The sequence below is a fragment of the Thunnus albacares genome, chromosome 16, assembly GCF_914725855.1.
Source record: "Thunnus albacares chromosome 16, fThuAlb1.1, whole genome shotgun sequence".
In the NCBI taxonomy this organism is placed as follows: Eukaryota; Metazoa; Chordata; class Actinopteri; order Scombriformes; family Scombridae; genus Thunnus; species Thunnus albacares.
The window spans coordinates 3,284,836-3,300,969 of record NC_058121.1 but is presented as its reverse complement, the minus strand read 5'-3'; the positions used below and the strand labels follow the sequence as shown (position 1 = coordinate 3,300,969).

Below are 16,134 nucleotides of genomic sequence, written 5' to 3'. Positions count from 1 at the left end.
TTTTAACGGTAGTACAAAAAGAAAAATGGGCTACCTGTTGAGACTTGTTACAAAAAAATTCAATATTTAAATAATGTTTTTGTTACTATCTGGTTGGTTTGCCCATGTGGAATATCACAAGCAGCTAAAATGTAGCAAAAGCCTTATTGTAGACAAGTAAGGTAACATGAGTGAGTCTTTATATAAACCTTTGTATAAGTGACTCCACGTGCAGCATGTGAGAGCTCTACCTCCTTTTCATCACACGTCCCGCAGTAACCTCGGTCTGCAGCACAGTGCTACGTCACACTGAGAGACGTGGTTACTGTGACCATGACATGGCATATGCATCTGGGCTGGATATGGATGTGCTTGTTGGAGGTATTGTGCAAAGAGAAAAACAAAAGGCCAGTGCTTAAGAATATTTTGAGTCAGGGAACTAAAAATAGATGGAAAAAGACAAAAGAAGGAAGAGTTTAAATAGAAACTTTAAATCACTGAACAAGAACACAATGTTATATTGACATTCATATTATTTGATGTATTTGGGTATTAAGGTGGAGAAAATGTTTCTACACATATGCATTAACTTCTATTGTATCCCATATAAAAAGGCCTGTTGTGAAATATAAATGAACACTAACTCTTGAATCTCACATGTACTGGCTTCTCCCAGCATGTGGCCTGATGATAAGCTGCTGTTTATGGAGATTGCAACTTGAGATGGGAGGATAATTCATCACTGCAAGTACCAGAAAACCCAAATGATTAAAACAAACCTGGCTGGACTTGCTCTGGGTTTTTACACCTTTTGCTTTCATGCTTTCTTTATTGTTCTACTGTGAGTCAGCAGAATTCAGCCAAAATAGGGCAATTTAACTTGTGTTTGAAATGTGCAGGGATCATCAGAATCAAGCAGTTCACGTCTGGAGCTACGAAGGTGCGGAATTATTTTATCCTGTCAGGAATTTAGTATATCGTCCTCTTGAGATCAGACCTTAAAAGTATGAATCCTCAGAGTTTTCTTAAGATAGCTCTGGCTAAATATAGCTATGGTTTGGTATAATGACAGATTGCAGTGTCTTCACATTTGCTCTAAGGGGAGTGTGACTGTGCAACTGGCGTCACTGTCCCCCACAGTGATCTGCTCTGGGTGTCCAAAAAACCACCATCCCTTTTTTCTCAGCTGCTATTGTTCTTTATGTCGCCTCTTCTCTCTGCACCAGTAGTACCTCTTCCGATTTAATTAAAGAGTCTCAGTCAGTAAGTAAGTTCTAAGTGTATTTATAGTAGCATCTTGATCACGATGAGACACCCGACAAAGTACACCTCTAAAGCCAGGCAGAAAATGAATGAACAGAATAAGCCTGATTTTAACCCAAAATTTGTCGCCCCTCCCCCAAAATTATTTTAGAATCAGGCTGAATTTCTGCCAGATCACTTGTTGTTTGACGTTCAGTTTTAGGTCGTGATGCCTGATTAGTCACCTGAACGATGCCTGAACAATCCGACAATGTGACGATCGGTTGGATTTCTGGCATGTCCAGAATTGATCGATTGAATTGGTTTCCCACATGGCTGCTGTCAAAAGATGCATTTTAAACTGTAGTCAGCTTGTCAGTAACAGTTTATAAGTAAGTATAGTATTTTACATGTTGTGGATAAAACTGTAGTTGTGAATGAAGAATTCCATAAACTAATGCTGCCTTTCTCTCCTTTTGTCAGTATTATTGAGGGAATTATATTGGACAAAATCAACAGGGGGTTCCATGCATACATTCAGTGTGAGCTCCCTAACCCTAACCCTAACCCCTAACCCTTAACCCTAATAGCCAGTCAACTGATTACAAAATGTCTGTGAGGATAAAGTTGTAGGTTCTGGCAGTGTGAGTTAAAACAACGTACAAGACTAATAAAAACATACAGCTCAGCTAAAGAGAGATCACAGAGGTCCATATCAAGGCTCTGGTGAACCTGCTTTCATATTTCTGAATCGCCACCCACGTCGTTTTTGATACATTCAAGTAGATCTGGTGTTTTGCTTATTGGCGTCTCTCCCTAGAGAAGGAAGTGAGCCATTCAGAGTTTGTAGATGGGATTTAGAATGGGGGGATGCCATCTTCCTGTTCCTGAGCCAGCAAAAGGGGGATATTAACATTGAGTCAAGCACAAAAGAGACTGATGTGGTTAATCAGGTTGTTGCCATGTATACTCGCGGACACAACAACTCTTAAATCATCAGACAACAATAAAAGTGATGGATGTTGACTTTGGACAGGAATTTATTGCATTTTTCTTACCACACAAGTCACAGTTAAAGATTCTCCCTGTTTGTCACAGACTGAAGACATAGAAAAAAAACATTGTGCACTATAAAGGACATGATGCAGCAATTTGCGGCCTGTCTGCTAAAAATGGAAAGTCCACAGACAAAACGGCCCGACTAGTGTTTTCCACATGGTTCCAACAGGTGCTGGGAAACACAGTTCATCTGGATGCCTTTTTTAGGAGAAAACACTGGCTGTTTGTTTATATATTATTGTTGTTTATTTATTTATTTATTTATTGATCATAGCTTCCCTCTAAACATCCTCTCCATGTGCTTTATATATACAGAGCATTTGGCGTTTTGACATGCTTTATCTTCCCCCGCTGATTAACTGCGCGATAAAGAAAACGAACATGCATCTAGATTCTGCCCCTCATCACTTTTGGTGTGGCTGTTTGTGAAACGCTCCTGTGCTCGGCCCTAACTTGCACCGTAACTGTTGATTTGTGTATCCTGTCAGGCTGCTTTGATGTACAAGATTGAGCTGCTGCCAGTCGTGGTTTTCTCTCTCTGAAGCCCGGCAGATCTCTAGTCATCCCGCCCCGGCGCCCTGCCTGCACAGCGTGGTGCCCAGCCACAGGCCTGCGGGCCCTCGGGGCACTCCAGTCCTACATTCACAGCCAGAGCATGCAAAGGCATATCTCCCTCCACCGCACACACACACACACACACACACACACGCTGTAGTAAGCAGGCACTGCTGACAGCCTAAGCAGTGTTTTGAATTCGCTCCTCTCTGTGGGACTTGTGGACTGATCACATGTTGCTCTGTCCGAAAATGTCACACAATATTAGCCTGGTCTTTCTACTGTCAGCATAAAGACTGAAGAGGTAACAGATGACAGGACAGAATTCATGCAAATAGGAAAGTTGTCTTCGGGGAGGTTATACTGGGGCTTTGTCACGACTTGTTTAGTCACGCAAGCTAAACAAACAGAGTTAAAGGACAGTTTCACCTGCAAATATTCACACAATCATAAGGAAAGGAATCCATCATAGAAGAGGCAGAGGTCCCAGCTTCTAGCATGAACCGGTCAACCAGTTAACTGCCACTGATTTCAGAAAATCAGAAGTCACCACCCATTAAGTGTCTTTGTGATAAAAGTGACACCTATTTCTGGGGTATTCTATCCATACTCTAAAATACATTTGTATCTACTACAAGCATTTTGCGTTTTAAGCTAAATTTAACACCAGCATTGCAAAGTCAATATTTACATATTATTCTACCAGCTTCTCTCTTAAGGGTCCAGTATGTTCAGAATAACTAAGTCATACGAGGTGGTGTCTGAACACCCTGTCATACCTGGTTTTGCCTCTGTAAGCACAAAACAGGCTTTGTCACAGTACATTTAACCCAGACTTGAAACAAAGTAGTTCATACAAAATGTCATTTCAACATGTCTGAACGCAGAACGTTTTTATAATTGTTTCTGAATGTTCTTAATTGAAGACAGGGCAAAAAGCCTGCAGCACTACTTACTCTTGTACCAATAGGTACAACAGCACACAGCGTCTCTCCTCTGAGGTATTCATGGTGCTGCACCCTGTTGTATGCACAAAAAGTGACATTCTGTGAAGACTGAAAAAAGACAGCTTGAGAGATAAGTTTCTCATCTCTGCTTACCCGGCTAATCACAGTGAAAAGTGGGTGTGATTAGTGTATTCAGTTTTGGAAGATTATAAAAGTTGTCAGAGGTAGCCTGCCCTATTCTGACATAAAGGTGTGGAGGCAGAGAGTTTTCCTTTAACAATATTCACCCATTTCTGAGTCCACTATAACTTTATTATATAGGCCAACAGGGTCTTCCACGCATATGGTCATGTCATCTTTCTCACCTCTTTCCATGCTTTTGGGGAACATCTTTTAAAACGGTATGACAATGTACGGCTGTGGTGACGTTTTAGCTACAGTAGTCCTGGGTTTGCGGGATATCGTGCTAGTTAAAAATCACTAAAAACAGAAACGTAAAAGAAACAACATTGAATTGTATTTTCTTACTCCTCAAACAGAACTAACCGAGAAGTTCAAGTTTCACCTCGTCTCACTTTGGGGTGTCTCATTAGTGGTGTAGAACGTCCAGTATACTGTGTAAGTGCAGCATCTCTTCCTCAAGCCGCCGAAGCTTTTGTTGCCTTTGTCTCCTCCTGTTCCTGCTCATTTTGTACTGTCAACTATCCAAAGCAAAAGCAAAATGCCCCCTCCAGTAAGTAAAAATATACTTTTGTTTAAAATAAAAAAAAAAAGAACTGAATTATTTTTAAAAATTAGCAAACAAGTACGAATTACAAGAAGAAATCTAGCATCTGTATTTAATACTAAGTGAAGGGCAAATGGATTCTTAGCCATGAAGATGTTTTTTTAGATAATTGCTTTTAAAGTATAATGTTTCTTCCTCTGTGGATGCGTTGGTTGGATATTTTGATGATCTTAAACCAAATCCACATCCTATTTTATTGCAGTACGCCACATTTAGTCTGTCCTATCCAACTGACTAAAACAGCTTCCGCGCCACATCTCCGCAGCACAATATTTGATCAAAGGTAACACAAAGGATGAGGGGGGGGGGGGTTCAGTTGTTGTTTATCCTCTCGCACACATTACTGCGACATGGGATTTTGCTGACAGAAGAGCTGCTTTCCCTCTTAACCTCCCTCAGCTGACCTCCCTGGCTGTGGTTAATGAGGCAGGACAGGCTTTCTACTGCAGAGTCCCAGAGGAGGAACAGTCCTACAAGTGGAGGGCTAAGCTTTGATCAGCGCAACCTCCTTTTATTTTTTTTTGTTTTAACTGAGAGTGAAATGGTCTGTGCACCAAGTTTAAACTTCTGAAGACATTTTTTGAAAACCAAGGCCAGATGTTTATAAAATCATCCATCTGCGACATTTTCAAAGGTGTGAATTTTGGGATTCTGATTGGGATCTTAGCCTTTGCTTGTTTGCATTTGTCGTCATCTTCTGGTGAGAATGCTCCACTGACTTCTTAGAACCTAACGGAACTTTTGCCCTCCTCAAGATGCTCCCGTGTTCCACCACAGGAGGGCAGCATGTCCAAACTTTTCACACTCACTGCAGGCTTGACCTGCTCCAAACCATCGTCCACTTTTTTTAGGCTCGTACACAAGAAGTGAGTATTTGTAACTAGATTTGCTCATATTGTGCTGTGTATCTTAATTGGCGGTTTCAAAATAGACCAGTTTGTGCCTGTAGTTTCAGATACTAGAGGATGTGAGAGCTCTGTGGTCAGCTCTTTACTGGAAGAAGAAGACACAATCAGCTCTGTTTGTCTCTGACTGTTTTAACCCTTCAAAGAAAGGTTAAAGCAGAGGTGTCATAAGACGCATTAACATTAGTTGATAGTCAGTACAGATTCCAACTTACAACTCTCCCCATAATTTCTCTCTACCCAAGTTTAACTTTCTCCACATGAAGATAGGATTTTCTAATGTGGGTAGCAACATGCTGTTCCATTGGGGGGATATCAGAGATTAAAGAGAAGTAGGTTTTGGGAGCGTGTTTGCTTCATTGACAAGTGTAAAAAGGTCATGATGTTGCCAAAAATCCACTTCCAATATGATAAATCATGTGGGAAAAAAGTAGCAAATCTTCCATTACATCTGTTAGTACCTACAGTACACTTCTACACCTATTTTGAACATGTTGTGGAGACTCTGACTTTACAATTGAGTTAGGAAAGACGGACTCACAAACCTCAGCAATCCACTCTCAGATGTCCTTTCCTTCACATTCTGACTGAATTGAAGTTTCTAACTAAATAGAAATCAAACCCTTCATTTCACCTCTGTGTCATCTCTGCCAAATTCAGATTTGAATGTTTTGTATTCATGACACATATAGTGGAAAAGTAACACACACGAAGGGTTGTAGTGAGGTGCAGATCACTGGAAGTAGACTTGAGAGTAGGAAGAAAGTGTTGCACAATCTGGCTCCATATGCATTTGTCTTTTATGATAGTAAAATACAATTATGATGTACTAAAAATATAATAAAAGATCAATAAAAGAGAAATGCATATGGGGCTAGAGTGTGTGACACATTTCCTACTCTCTTGCATTCATGACACGTCAACCTAATTGGAAGAACAAGACCTCCTAATCTAAGAGTGTTGGTCTGATAGGGACTGTGTTGGAAATTCCCTTATCTCCAACTCAAAATTAAAACTAACAGGCTGACGTGACGGTTTTTTTTCACACTGCTTCTACTGACGGCCTGTACTGTCTAATGATGGCAGCAATGTTAGCTGACAGCAAGATGTTTCCGCAACTACGTGGCAGGATTGCCATGAAATTAGATATTAATGTTCACATCCCAAGCGGATCATTTCAAAAGATTTTGGTGACCTCCTGATGTTTTGTCTAGTGTGACCATCCGCTCAAAAATATATATCAAAATTGAGTCAGATTGCTATGACTTTGACTGAGCACATTCATGCTCCCAAGGGGGGGAACGCCCAATGACCTCTTTCCTCTTGAGCCACCTTAAGGAATCTTAAAATCTAGAAGTCCACTATGGATAGCAACTCTGTCTGTGTGTTGTTCATTTGGTTTGACACTTTTGTAATATGGGGTAATTATTGCAGCTTCTATGAACTCTTTTGACGTCTAGCCTTGTTTCACCACATCTTCATGTAGTCTCGATTGGAATGTTAAAAATGCGACTCCATGGAGCTTTTTGCTGTTCACACTGATAAGAAAACATCAGATCTGTGTCATATGTCAGGCAAAATAACAGAATTAAGACTCTTTGGGCCACAGTGTAAACACACTCCAACTCTGTGTGTCGCTCTAAGGACCCAGTGATGCTCCTGAGAGGCTGGTGTTCTCTGCCAAGGTAAACATCTAAGCTCATGAATACCCGCCACTCATCCACACCCTGCCCTGTTTTCCTAAGCTCTCTCCTGCCTGTGAAAGAAGCAGCACCACTTCTCACATATTGGTTACCTTCTACAGCTCAAGACCAAATAGTATGTGCAGATTGCCTAATTTCTCTGTTTTGATAAGGTTGCACATAGATTTAACTCTATTTTTGCTGAATTCTTCACATCTTCACATCATCTGTTAAATGTAACTGCATAGCAGAGGAGGAGGTAGTGCTTTTCTATGCAACTCACCAGGAGTACAAAAATAGTCTTATTTCCTGTAACTGCAAACGCTCAAGATAACCATTTTATCACATTTCCCCTCATTACCAAGAAAGACTCTCGTAACCTAGTGTTAACACTTGGAAGTATCATTATATGTTGCCAATCAGCAAGTTCCTGTATTCCTTACATGTTATGTTTTATTCATGGGTTTTTATATTCATGAGGCTGTGCTGAGAACATTAGGTCAAGAGTTACATTCTGTGATGGACTTGGATTGTGTAAGAGAGATCAAAGCGCTGCCATATTTAGCTCTGTACAGTATACTGACAGGATGTACTGATGGGCGTCTGGGGGGCTTAAAAGTAAGGAAATCCCATTGACGGAGCCTCAGAAGTGGGCAACATGACCCTGAGGTCCGCTTTGACTCCTGTGGACAAAACAAACCCATGAACAAAACCGTAGCTCTGCACTGGTTCCTAGCTTCTGATTTGTTAGCATAATCCATCCACTCACCATATAAACCCAGTAGCTCATGGGAAGGCAATTGTTAAAGCCTTGGCTCAATCTGTAAATGCTTAGTTTGTACTAGAGAGAAATGAAAGCATTTGTCCTTTGATCTCTGTCTCCTAAAAATGTAGTTCATTATTCAGTAGAGAGAGCTAGGGAAGTTGATGGGGTTCTGTGAAGAAGCTAATCCAATGTTATTGGTTTATTTTTTGTTTTGGCGTGTCCTTGGATAACAGCAGGTCATCTTTCTCTCAAATTGATGTCCTGAGTTACTGACTGTCATTATATGACGGATAAATGTAACAAAATCAAAGCATATTTTTTCCCAGTGTTGAAGATTTTCTAAAATTATTCATCACATCTGTATGTGTCAAATGCCTTCAGAAGCTGTGTTAATTTACCAAACCTTATTGACTTACAGTCTAATGTAAAGGCCTGGTCATCCGTATGTCTTTGTGAAATAGGTGGTGCTCGCAGGACTAGTTGTTGAATTATTGTATCTGGCAAGCTAACCAATAACGCATTAGCCAGCCAGGAACATGCTAGCACCAGTCAGTCACAATAGCTCTTGGAGGTAGCTGTTAGCAAGGTTGATAACTGACAGGTAACTTATAAGTTGGGCAGGAAGTGCATTGATATAGTGACTTAGCAGGGTGAGCTACTGTCAAGCCGGAGGGTATTGTGTTATTGCTAGCCTGCCACAATACTCCACCAAGCTAGCTGGCAAGCTATCTAACTCACTAACTGGACTATATGCTAACAGAGTTTATTCAAGAGAGTAAAGCTATGCCTGAAATTATTCCATGGTTCACTCATTCACTACTAACTATTTAATAGTCATTCAGTAGTTTACTCAGTGAGCAGTCAGTTGAGATTTTAGACACTTACAGATCATCATTTTGCATCATCACTGACAGGTGAAGTGTCACAAACATGGATGTATTATAAGAGCAGACAGAACAGACAGTAGTGTATTTGCCATGGACACTACTCCTGTCTCATAGCTGTCTGCAAACCATTGCCTGTTTTGTGGAGCAGCTTGTATTCTAGCAGAGCAGATTCTATTAAGATGGATGGTGCAACACAGCTAATAGACTATAATAGCTTCCACTACTGTGGACTCTCTGACTCTCTGTTCCCTCAAAGGCCAGCACTGTCAAGACAGTTTGCTGTTGATGAACAAGGCAAACTTGTATGTCAAAGTAAACTTGAGTTCAGCTCAATGCTAAAGATTTGGATGTACTTTGCCCCTGCAAGCAGATGTGATTCTACTCAACTGAATTGATTGTGTTCTGAAATTCTGTGGTTATGAATGCTGGTGTGACCCAGCCATAACACTTTTTTCCTCTTTTCTTTCTTTTTTTTTAGATCTAGAAACTTGATTGTAAAGCAAATAGCCACATCTTTTTCTGTGTCTTATAAATATGATATTCAGAAGGATGACAGATTGATGTTAGGCCACCATGAGTATAGTAGAGTAGCTTCAGTGCTCCTTGGCATAAATCCTACAGGTCTGTGGAACTCTACCAGAGGAATGAATACCATCCTTTCAAAAGATATTTGGTGATTTGATGACGGTGGAGAGCGCTGTCAAACTGCTGCACTGTTCTAAAATCTTCAATACAGTAGTTGTTCAACAGGGAGCTGGTGACTGTGAAGGCCATAGCATATGATTCTTTTCTATACATCACAGAGCAGGATAGTTGCACATGTATTGTGTCTTTAAGATCAAAATCAACACAATGTACACTCCTCTAACTGTGTTTGTGTCTCTGTTCAGAGGATGCAGGGACCTACTTCCCCTGTGTGAAGAGGGACCCAGGCCGGTACCTGCAGCCCTGCTCCGAATCCGTCAAGACCTGGCTGCGCAGCATGAAGAATGCAGGGAAGGTGCTCCTCCTCATCACCAGCTCCCACAGCGACTACTGCAGGCTCATCTGTGAACACATCCTGGGGTAAGGCTGCCCACACAAGGACCACAGACTGACCCCCTTCCTTAACTAGAGCAGGACACGGTCTGCAGTGCTTACCATAACAGCCCCCACAGGATTTATAACTTGAAAGCTCCGCTCAGCCCAAACTGGCAGTTTTTGGTTTTCCCTCGGCTCACAACATTCCTCACAGCTCTGACATGCCATCAGTCATTCCTTTAGTCAGGTCTGCTTCCAGTTAACCATCATCGTCACACACATATGCTACACACACACATATATCCCAGCAGCCCTCAGTGGTCAACACTGAACATTTAACCAGACTTGCTGTTTAAATTAGATTATTAGATTAGACAGTTTTATTAATCCCCAATAGGGAAACAACAAATAAATAAACCCATAAAAAGCCATTTGAATTGAGAATTCAATTGAGATTTTATTTTCTTGAGAAAATGACTCCAAACAATTAACTGATTACTAAAATAGTTGGTGATTAGTTGAATAATTAGCAACTAATAGATCAATCAACTAATTGTTGCAGCTCTAAACACAACTCCAAATGAATGCTAATGTTTCTCTGTGTCTGCTGGATGTTTAAATAGGCAACTGTTTGCTAACATGTTCACCATAACTTTTATATAAGGTGATATTATATTAATATTGTGTTTTCAGCTTATTCATGTATGGCCAAATGCAAAGAGAACAACTAACAATCATCAGGTTTGCCTGTTAGTTTTACTGAGTCCAATCTTCTTATTTGGAAAGGTATATGATGACTGAAGTCCATCTGCTCAGAAGTAACAATTTCTTAGCAGCCTAGAATGAGCACTTCATTTTATGGTTGTAGATATAGGTTCTTGTGCAGTTTAGTGCTGTCTTTGTGCATTACCGGTCTGTTTGTAGTGCACACTGTGTGGTTTGGGGTTATTTTTGTAGCCTAAGCCTTGTTATACACTGGATCAAGCAGCAAGAGGGCCTTGCAAAAACACAGTGTCCCTGATACTGCTGTGCCTTTACAAAAAGAAGCCCTTGTTGTTCTTTTGTGGGGTGTTGTTATCTCACACTGCACTCGCCTGGCTTGGTGGTCTGCTTTTTCACTCCTCATGCTCAGAGCTGACTGTTCTCTGCAGTCAAGCACAGGCAGAAAGGAGGTCGAGGTAAAGCCGTTTTGCTCTGAATGCCAGTTTGTCTCACGGGGCCTCCGCTGCCCGGGCCTTCCCCCCTCTCACCATTTCCTATAAAGCAGCAAGCGGCCTGGTCACTCCAGTTGTTCCTCTCCCCTTTCCGCTGCTCCCCTGCTGTTTAACTGACCCCCCCCCCCACCCCCTCCGCCTCCCCTCCTGTCTCCGTGACCTCCAGCACCACAGCATGTGTCGCCTCCCAATGAGACCCCAGCTGCATATGGGTGTGTTCAAATCACTGCTTTACAAGGTCAGTGATGCAGATTTCTGTTGCGATAGCTACAAGAGGAAATTAGTCCACCTTCATCTCACCAGAGGTGCTTTGTGTGTTGTTTCTCAGATTGGGTTGGCCTGCTGTTAGATCTTTCCTGTTTTAACCACAGCCAACCTACCTCTTCATTAGGGAGGCGCTTGATATGTAATTCAGGCAGCACAGCACTAAAAGCACGTCTCTGTCGGTGTGTTATGTCAGCACTTCAGTGAGAAAACAATTTGTTGTGGAAGACTCCCTCTCCTGCGTCACCACACATTATGTCCTCTCCCAGAGAAAACCGTCACCAGCCTCCAGCTGTCTCAGTGTGGTGAGGTGGCTGGAGGCCAATGACAGTCAGCTGTCAGAAGTAGCACAACAAGGCTAGAGCTGTCTGACAGGAAGCTACTGGCCAACACCCAACAACCTGTCCATGGAGACTGCTGTTGTGTATGTAGATTGCTGACTGTTGTAATTTGGCACAAGCAGAAGTTGGTATTTACTACTCGAGCGCTGCTAAATGTGCTGATTTGTTTGTCCTCTGATGTTTTGGACTTCTTTGGTGACCAAAATGAAGTGATGCAGCCCAAAGGAGCTTCCTCAACAGCTTAATGAGTCAAGATGTCTGCAGTTACAATCTAAAAATATGACTGATAATTCAGAATCAGAATCTGCTATCTGAAATATTATACGGAATTTGACTCTGGTTTCTAGTGGCTCTCAATAAACTTACATACAGTTCCAATAATGATGTTCAGGAAGATATACAGTACCAGTCCAAAGTTTGGACACACTGTCTCATTCAAGGCAATGGGAAGGTGTGTTCAAACTTTTGACTGGTACTGTGCATAGTCATACAGCCAATAATATATATAAAATATATGATAATATGTATGTGTTATAACATAATCTGTATGTTGAACTGCAATGTAAATGATTTAAGGGTGGCAATCCCACAACTGGATTCTGATTCTTAGTGTCACAATTCAATTCAGAATCAGTTCTCCAAATAAAACAGGTTGTAGATTGAATAGAGAATCAGTTGTTATTAGTGTTCTGTCTCCTGCAGTGGAGATCAGCCTCTCTGCTTGTTATCCAACATGCTGTACAGATGCAGGACTTTTGAAATGAAACAGACTGTGGGCTGAGTTATTTTCTTCTCCCCACCAGAGTTGGTTGGAGTTTTGTAATGTGCTGCAGTGTGTGTTGGTTGGCTGATTTATTTACTGGTGCTGGAGTTAGTCTTGTTAGTCTCTGGGTTATTGCACAGGGATTGTTTTCTGACATCACATGGCTGTTTAATTGTTCATAAGTGTTATGGCGTGAGGAAAAAACAGTTCCTCTGTCTGCTTGTTTTGCTGTACAGCGCTCTGTACCAGAGGTTAAAAGTTGGAACAGATTATGCGCAGGGTGTGTGGGATCAACAGTGATTTTTCCCTGCGTGTTTCCTGACTCGAGAGGTGTACAAGTCCTGGAGGGTGAGCAGGTCAGCCAGTCCTGACTGTCCATTGCAGCCTGTTCCTGTCCTGTTTGGTGGCCAAGCCGAACTAGACAGTGATAAAGATAAAGAACAGACTCAATGATTGCACTGTTGAACTGGACCACCTGTGGCATATTGTTGAGTATGATGAGAGGTGTTGAGTATGAGGTATGTTGAGCTCCAGGTCCCACTGTCCAAGGTGAGGCCGATGTATCATCTGCAACTTTCAGATATTAATAACTTAAAAGGACTTTAGACTTGTAATAACTCAAATTCAGAATATATCTCCAGTTGTAACAACAGGCTACATGCTAGCTCTGGTTGAAAGTTTCAAGTCGGATGTTAGATGTGTCTGGGTTTGGCGCTCAGTTGCGCCTTTGGCCACACCCAACAGTGATGTCACTGTGTACTGACACACCCTGGAGTCCACCTGTACATCACTGCAGCAAGTTGGGAAGTTACTCTTTGATCATGACGAGGTAAAGAGCAGCTTTACACAGAAGCTCATCACCTCTGAGATAGCACGGTCATACTCCTGCCTTATTTGATTCATCAATTGGCACAAAAGTAACATTCTCATCAACAGGCACTTTATTTTCAGAGTTATCAAAATCCTACAAACTTAAAGATTCTTCTTCATCCTGTTAATCTGTCTTAATTCATGGTATCAGTGACACAAAATGAGGCTAAATAGGAAAACACATGAACTGATATTTCCTGCTGTGGTAACACTCTTACATATCTCAGGACTCTATAAACTAATTAGAGAAAAACATATTTTTAATCATTTTGACATTTTGACCCCATAAAATAGTTAAAAACAAACAGCTTGAGGAACAACAGGGTGTTGAGGACAGGATAAAATGAATGAATGAAGAGCAGGTGTGATGTAGTCTTGAGGATCTAAAGACATGAGCATTTAAGAGTTAAAGTAGCATTTTGACTAGTAATAAACCCACTGCCATATGTCTATTTAAAGGTAACTCAGTATATGATGAAATAACTTGCCATACTTGCACACATACATTTCCATTCATCAAACTGATTAATGTACATGTTTTTAAGTTCCCAGTAAGAGCTCCTTCCTGTTTCATAAGGCTGCAGTTCACTTCTCTGCTAATATGGAAGATTCTGTAGATTCTATACTGTACTGTGTAACATCCAGCTCTCATGATGCTTACTGCTACATACTGTCATGATGGTAGCCCTGTGGGAGAGTATAGTGCCCTCTCAAAGTGTTTACTTAGTCTAAGTGTTGGACACAGTGTTGTACGTGTTTTCCATCATCTGTACAGCGTGTTTAGCGTCACTGCTTGTGTAACTCAAGTGTTGTTTGGATGCTGTCCAGTCATTGTCACGCAGTGTCCAGGCACCTATCACAAAGGTTCATGTTGTTTCTCTGGTCGTTACAGGAAGGATTTTGAGGAGCTGTTTGATGTCATCATCACAAATGCCCTAAAGCCTGGTTTCTTCTCCTTGGTGCCCCAGCAGAGGCCCTTCAGGACCCTCGGTGAGTACTGGCCTGCCCCTCGAATGTCCCACTGCAAAGCATCAGCACTGCACCATGCTGCAACTGCAGTGAGGTCTGTCAGTTATATGTTAAATAACGAATTATATAAAATCTAAAAAAAAAAAAAAAAAAGGTGTAAAATACCATCTTAATTTCCTAGAACCATCTGTGATGTCTTACAGTCCAAAACCCAAATGATATTAAACAATGATATAAAATAGAGAAAAGCTCCAAATCTTCAAATTTGAGGAGCTGGTACCAGAGAATGTTTGGCACTTTTGCGCGATAAATGATTGAAACCATTAATCAGTTATTAAATTGTTGACTTTTCTGTCAACCAAAATAAATAAAAAATCTGACAGTGTCAGTACACATTAAGAAACAATATGAGGAGACTGAGAGTTGACCTCTCTTTTAAACAGTTACCATAAACAACACTTCAACACGTGGATCTGTCCCCATGCCAAAGTTGAGTATATGGACCACTAGTTAGAGCAATACTCCAAAGAGTCCTTTTATTGCCATAACCAAAAATACAAGAGCAAACGTGTAAGGGATGGATTTAACAGTGTGTTTGTCTGCTTTAACATAAGCTGCTAATGTTAGGATTCCTGTTAACTAACACAGTTATTATAGCATTAATCTGGTGTAATTTTCAATGCCAAGAGTTAGCATGTATTACCAGTGATCCACATTATTAGGCTATGTGAAGTTACAGGTGACATTAGAAAAAGCCCTGACACATCTGCAGTGAGGAAGCCACTGTAACACCATCCCTAGATGGAAACTGAGAGGTGTTAAACCCTAATTCATATAAATAGGACGGACAAATTAGAAACACTTCTCAGTAAAAGCCAGTATAAACCACACTTCACCTGCAACACAACCCACAGCCTCCAAAATGACCATAAAAATAAATCAACACATCTTTGAAACAGAGGAAATAAAAACTGAACATTATAAACCTTCATTAAGGTCAGATTTACTGCAGTAGTGTATTATCCTGCATATAGCTAGACATAATAAACTGCCAAGTGGGTATACTTACAATGAAGCTTAAATCTAACCTTTGTGTCAGTTAACTGAAGATGTACTGACCGGATCTGGCAGCCTGCACTATAGCCAGAGACACTTTACAGAAGTGCTGAGCAGATAGATAAACGGTTGTTTGTCAGGAAACAGTTGCAGCACTTAACCTCCCTTAAAACCACAAATCACCATTGTTACATTCCTGTTTGTGTACAGATTAAACAAACAAGATACAACATGTTCATTAGTGAATTTTATAGCTGTTTTATAGGTGTGTCTTCAAAGTTTGGACAGAGCCAGCCTAGCTGTTTCCCCTGCTTCAAGTCTTTATGCTAAGCTAGGCTAACAACTCCGATCTTCTCATCTAGGGCTGTGATAATAACCGAATTAGTGCAATACCCTGGTCATGTGATGCCTACCGCCAGTTGAGCTCATCACCGCATTGTTTAAAAAAAAATGTCAACCACAACTGCCATATACTGTAGTCTAATGTGCTTGTGCATATACTGTGTAATATATGGTAACACAGTGGAGATGTAGGAGGCTACGTGATACGTTGGAGGATCTGCGTTGCCTAGGCTTGCTCCAGGCACCAGGCTGCAAGACCTCATCATCGTCCCATGAGAACGATCGCTAAGGGCGACGCCAAAAGCGGTGCGTGAGAAAGCGAGGCAAGTGAGCCAGCCGCAAAACTACGCTAAAGGCTAACCCAAGTCGACCAGCTCTCCCGTCAATCTTCCTCGCCAACATTTGCTCCATCGACAATAAACTAGACTACCCAACACTGCTTCTGACCTCCCAGAGAGAAATGACAAACTAGCTAGCAAGCTAGCT

General features: G+C 41.3%; 1 protein-coding gene across 1 annotated transcript in view; it reads left to right on the top strand.

The window, feature by feature from the left end:
- Positions 1-16,134, top strand: part of nt5dc1 (5'-nucleotidase domain containing 1) — a 69,936-nt gene that overhangs the window by 28,975 nt on the left and 24,827 nt on the right. The window contains exons 7-8 of the mRNA XM_044377250.1: positions 9,700-9,874; positions 14,174-14,271. Of these exons, the coding sequence (XP_044233185.1) occupies positions 9,700-9,874; positions 14,174-14,271 (273 nt within the window). The remainder of the gene's footprint in view (positions 1-9,699; positions 9,875-14,173; positions 14,272-16,134) is intronic.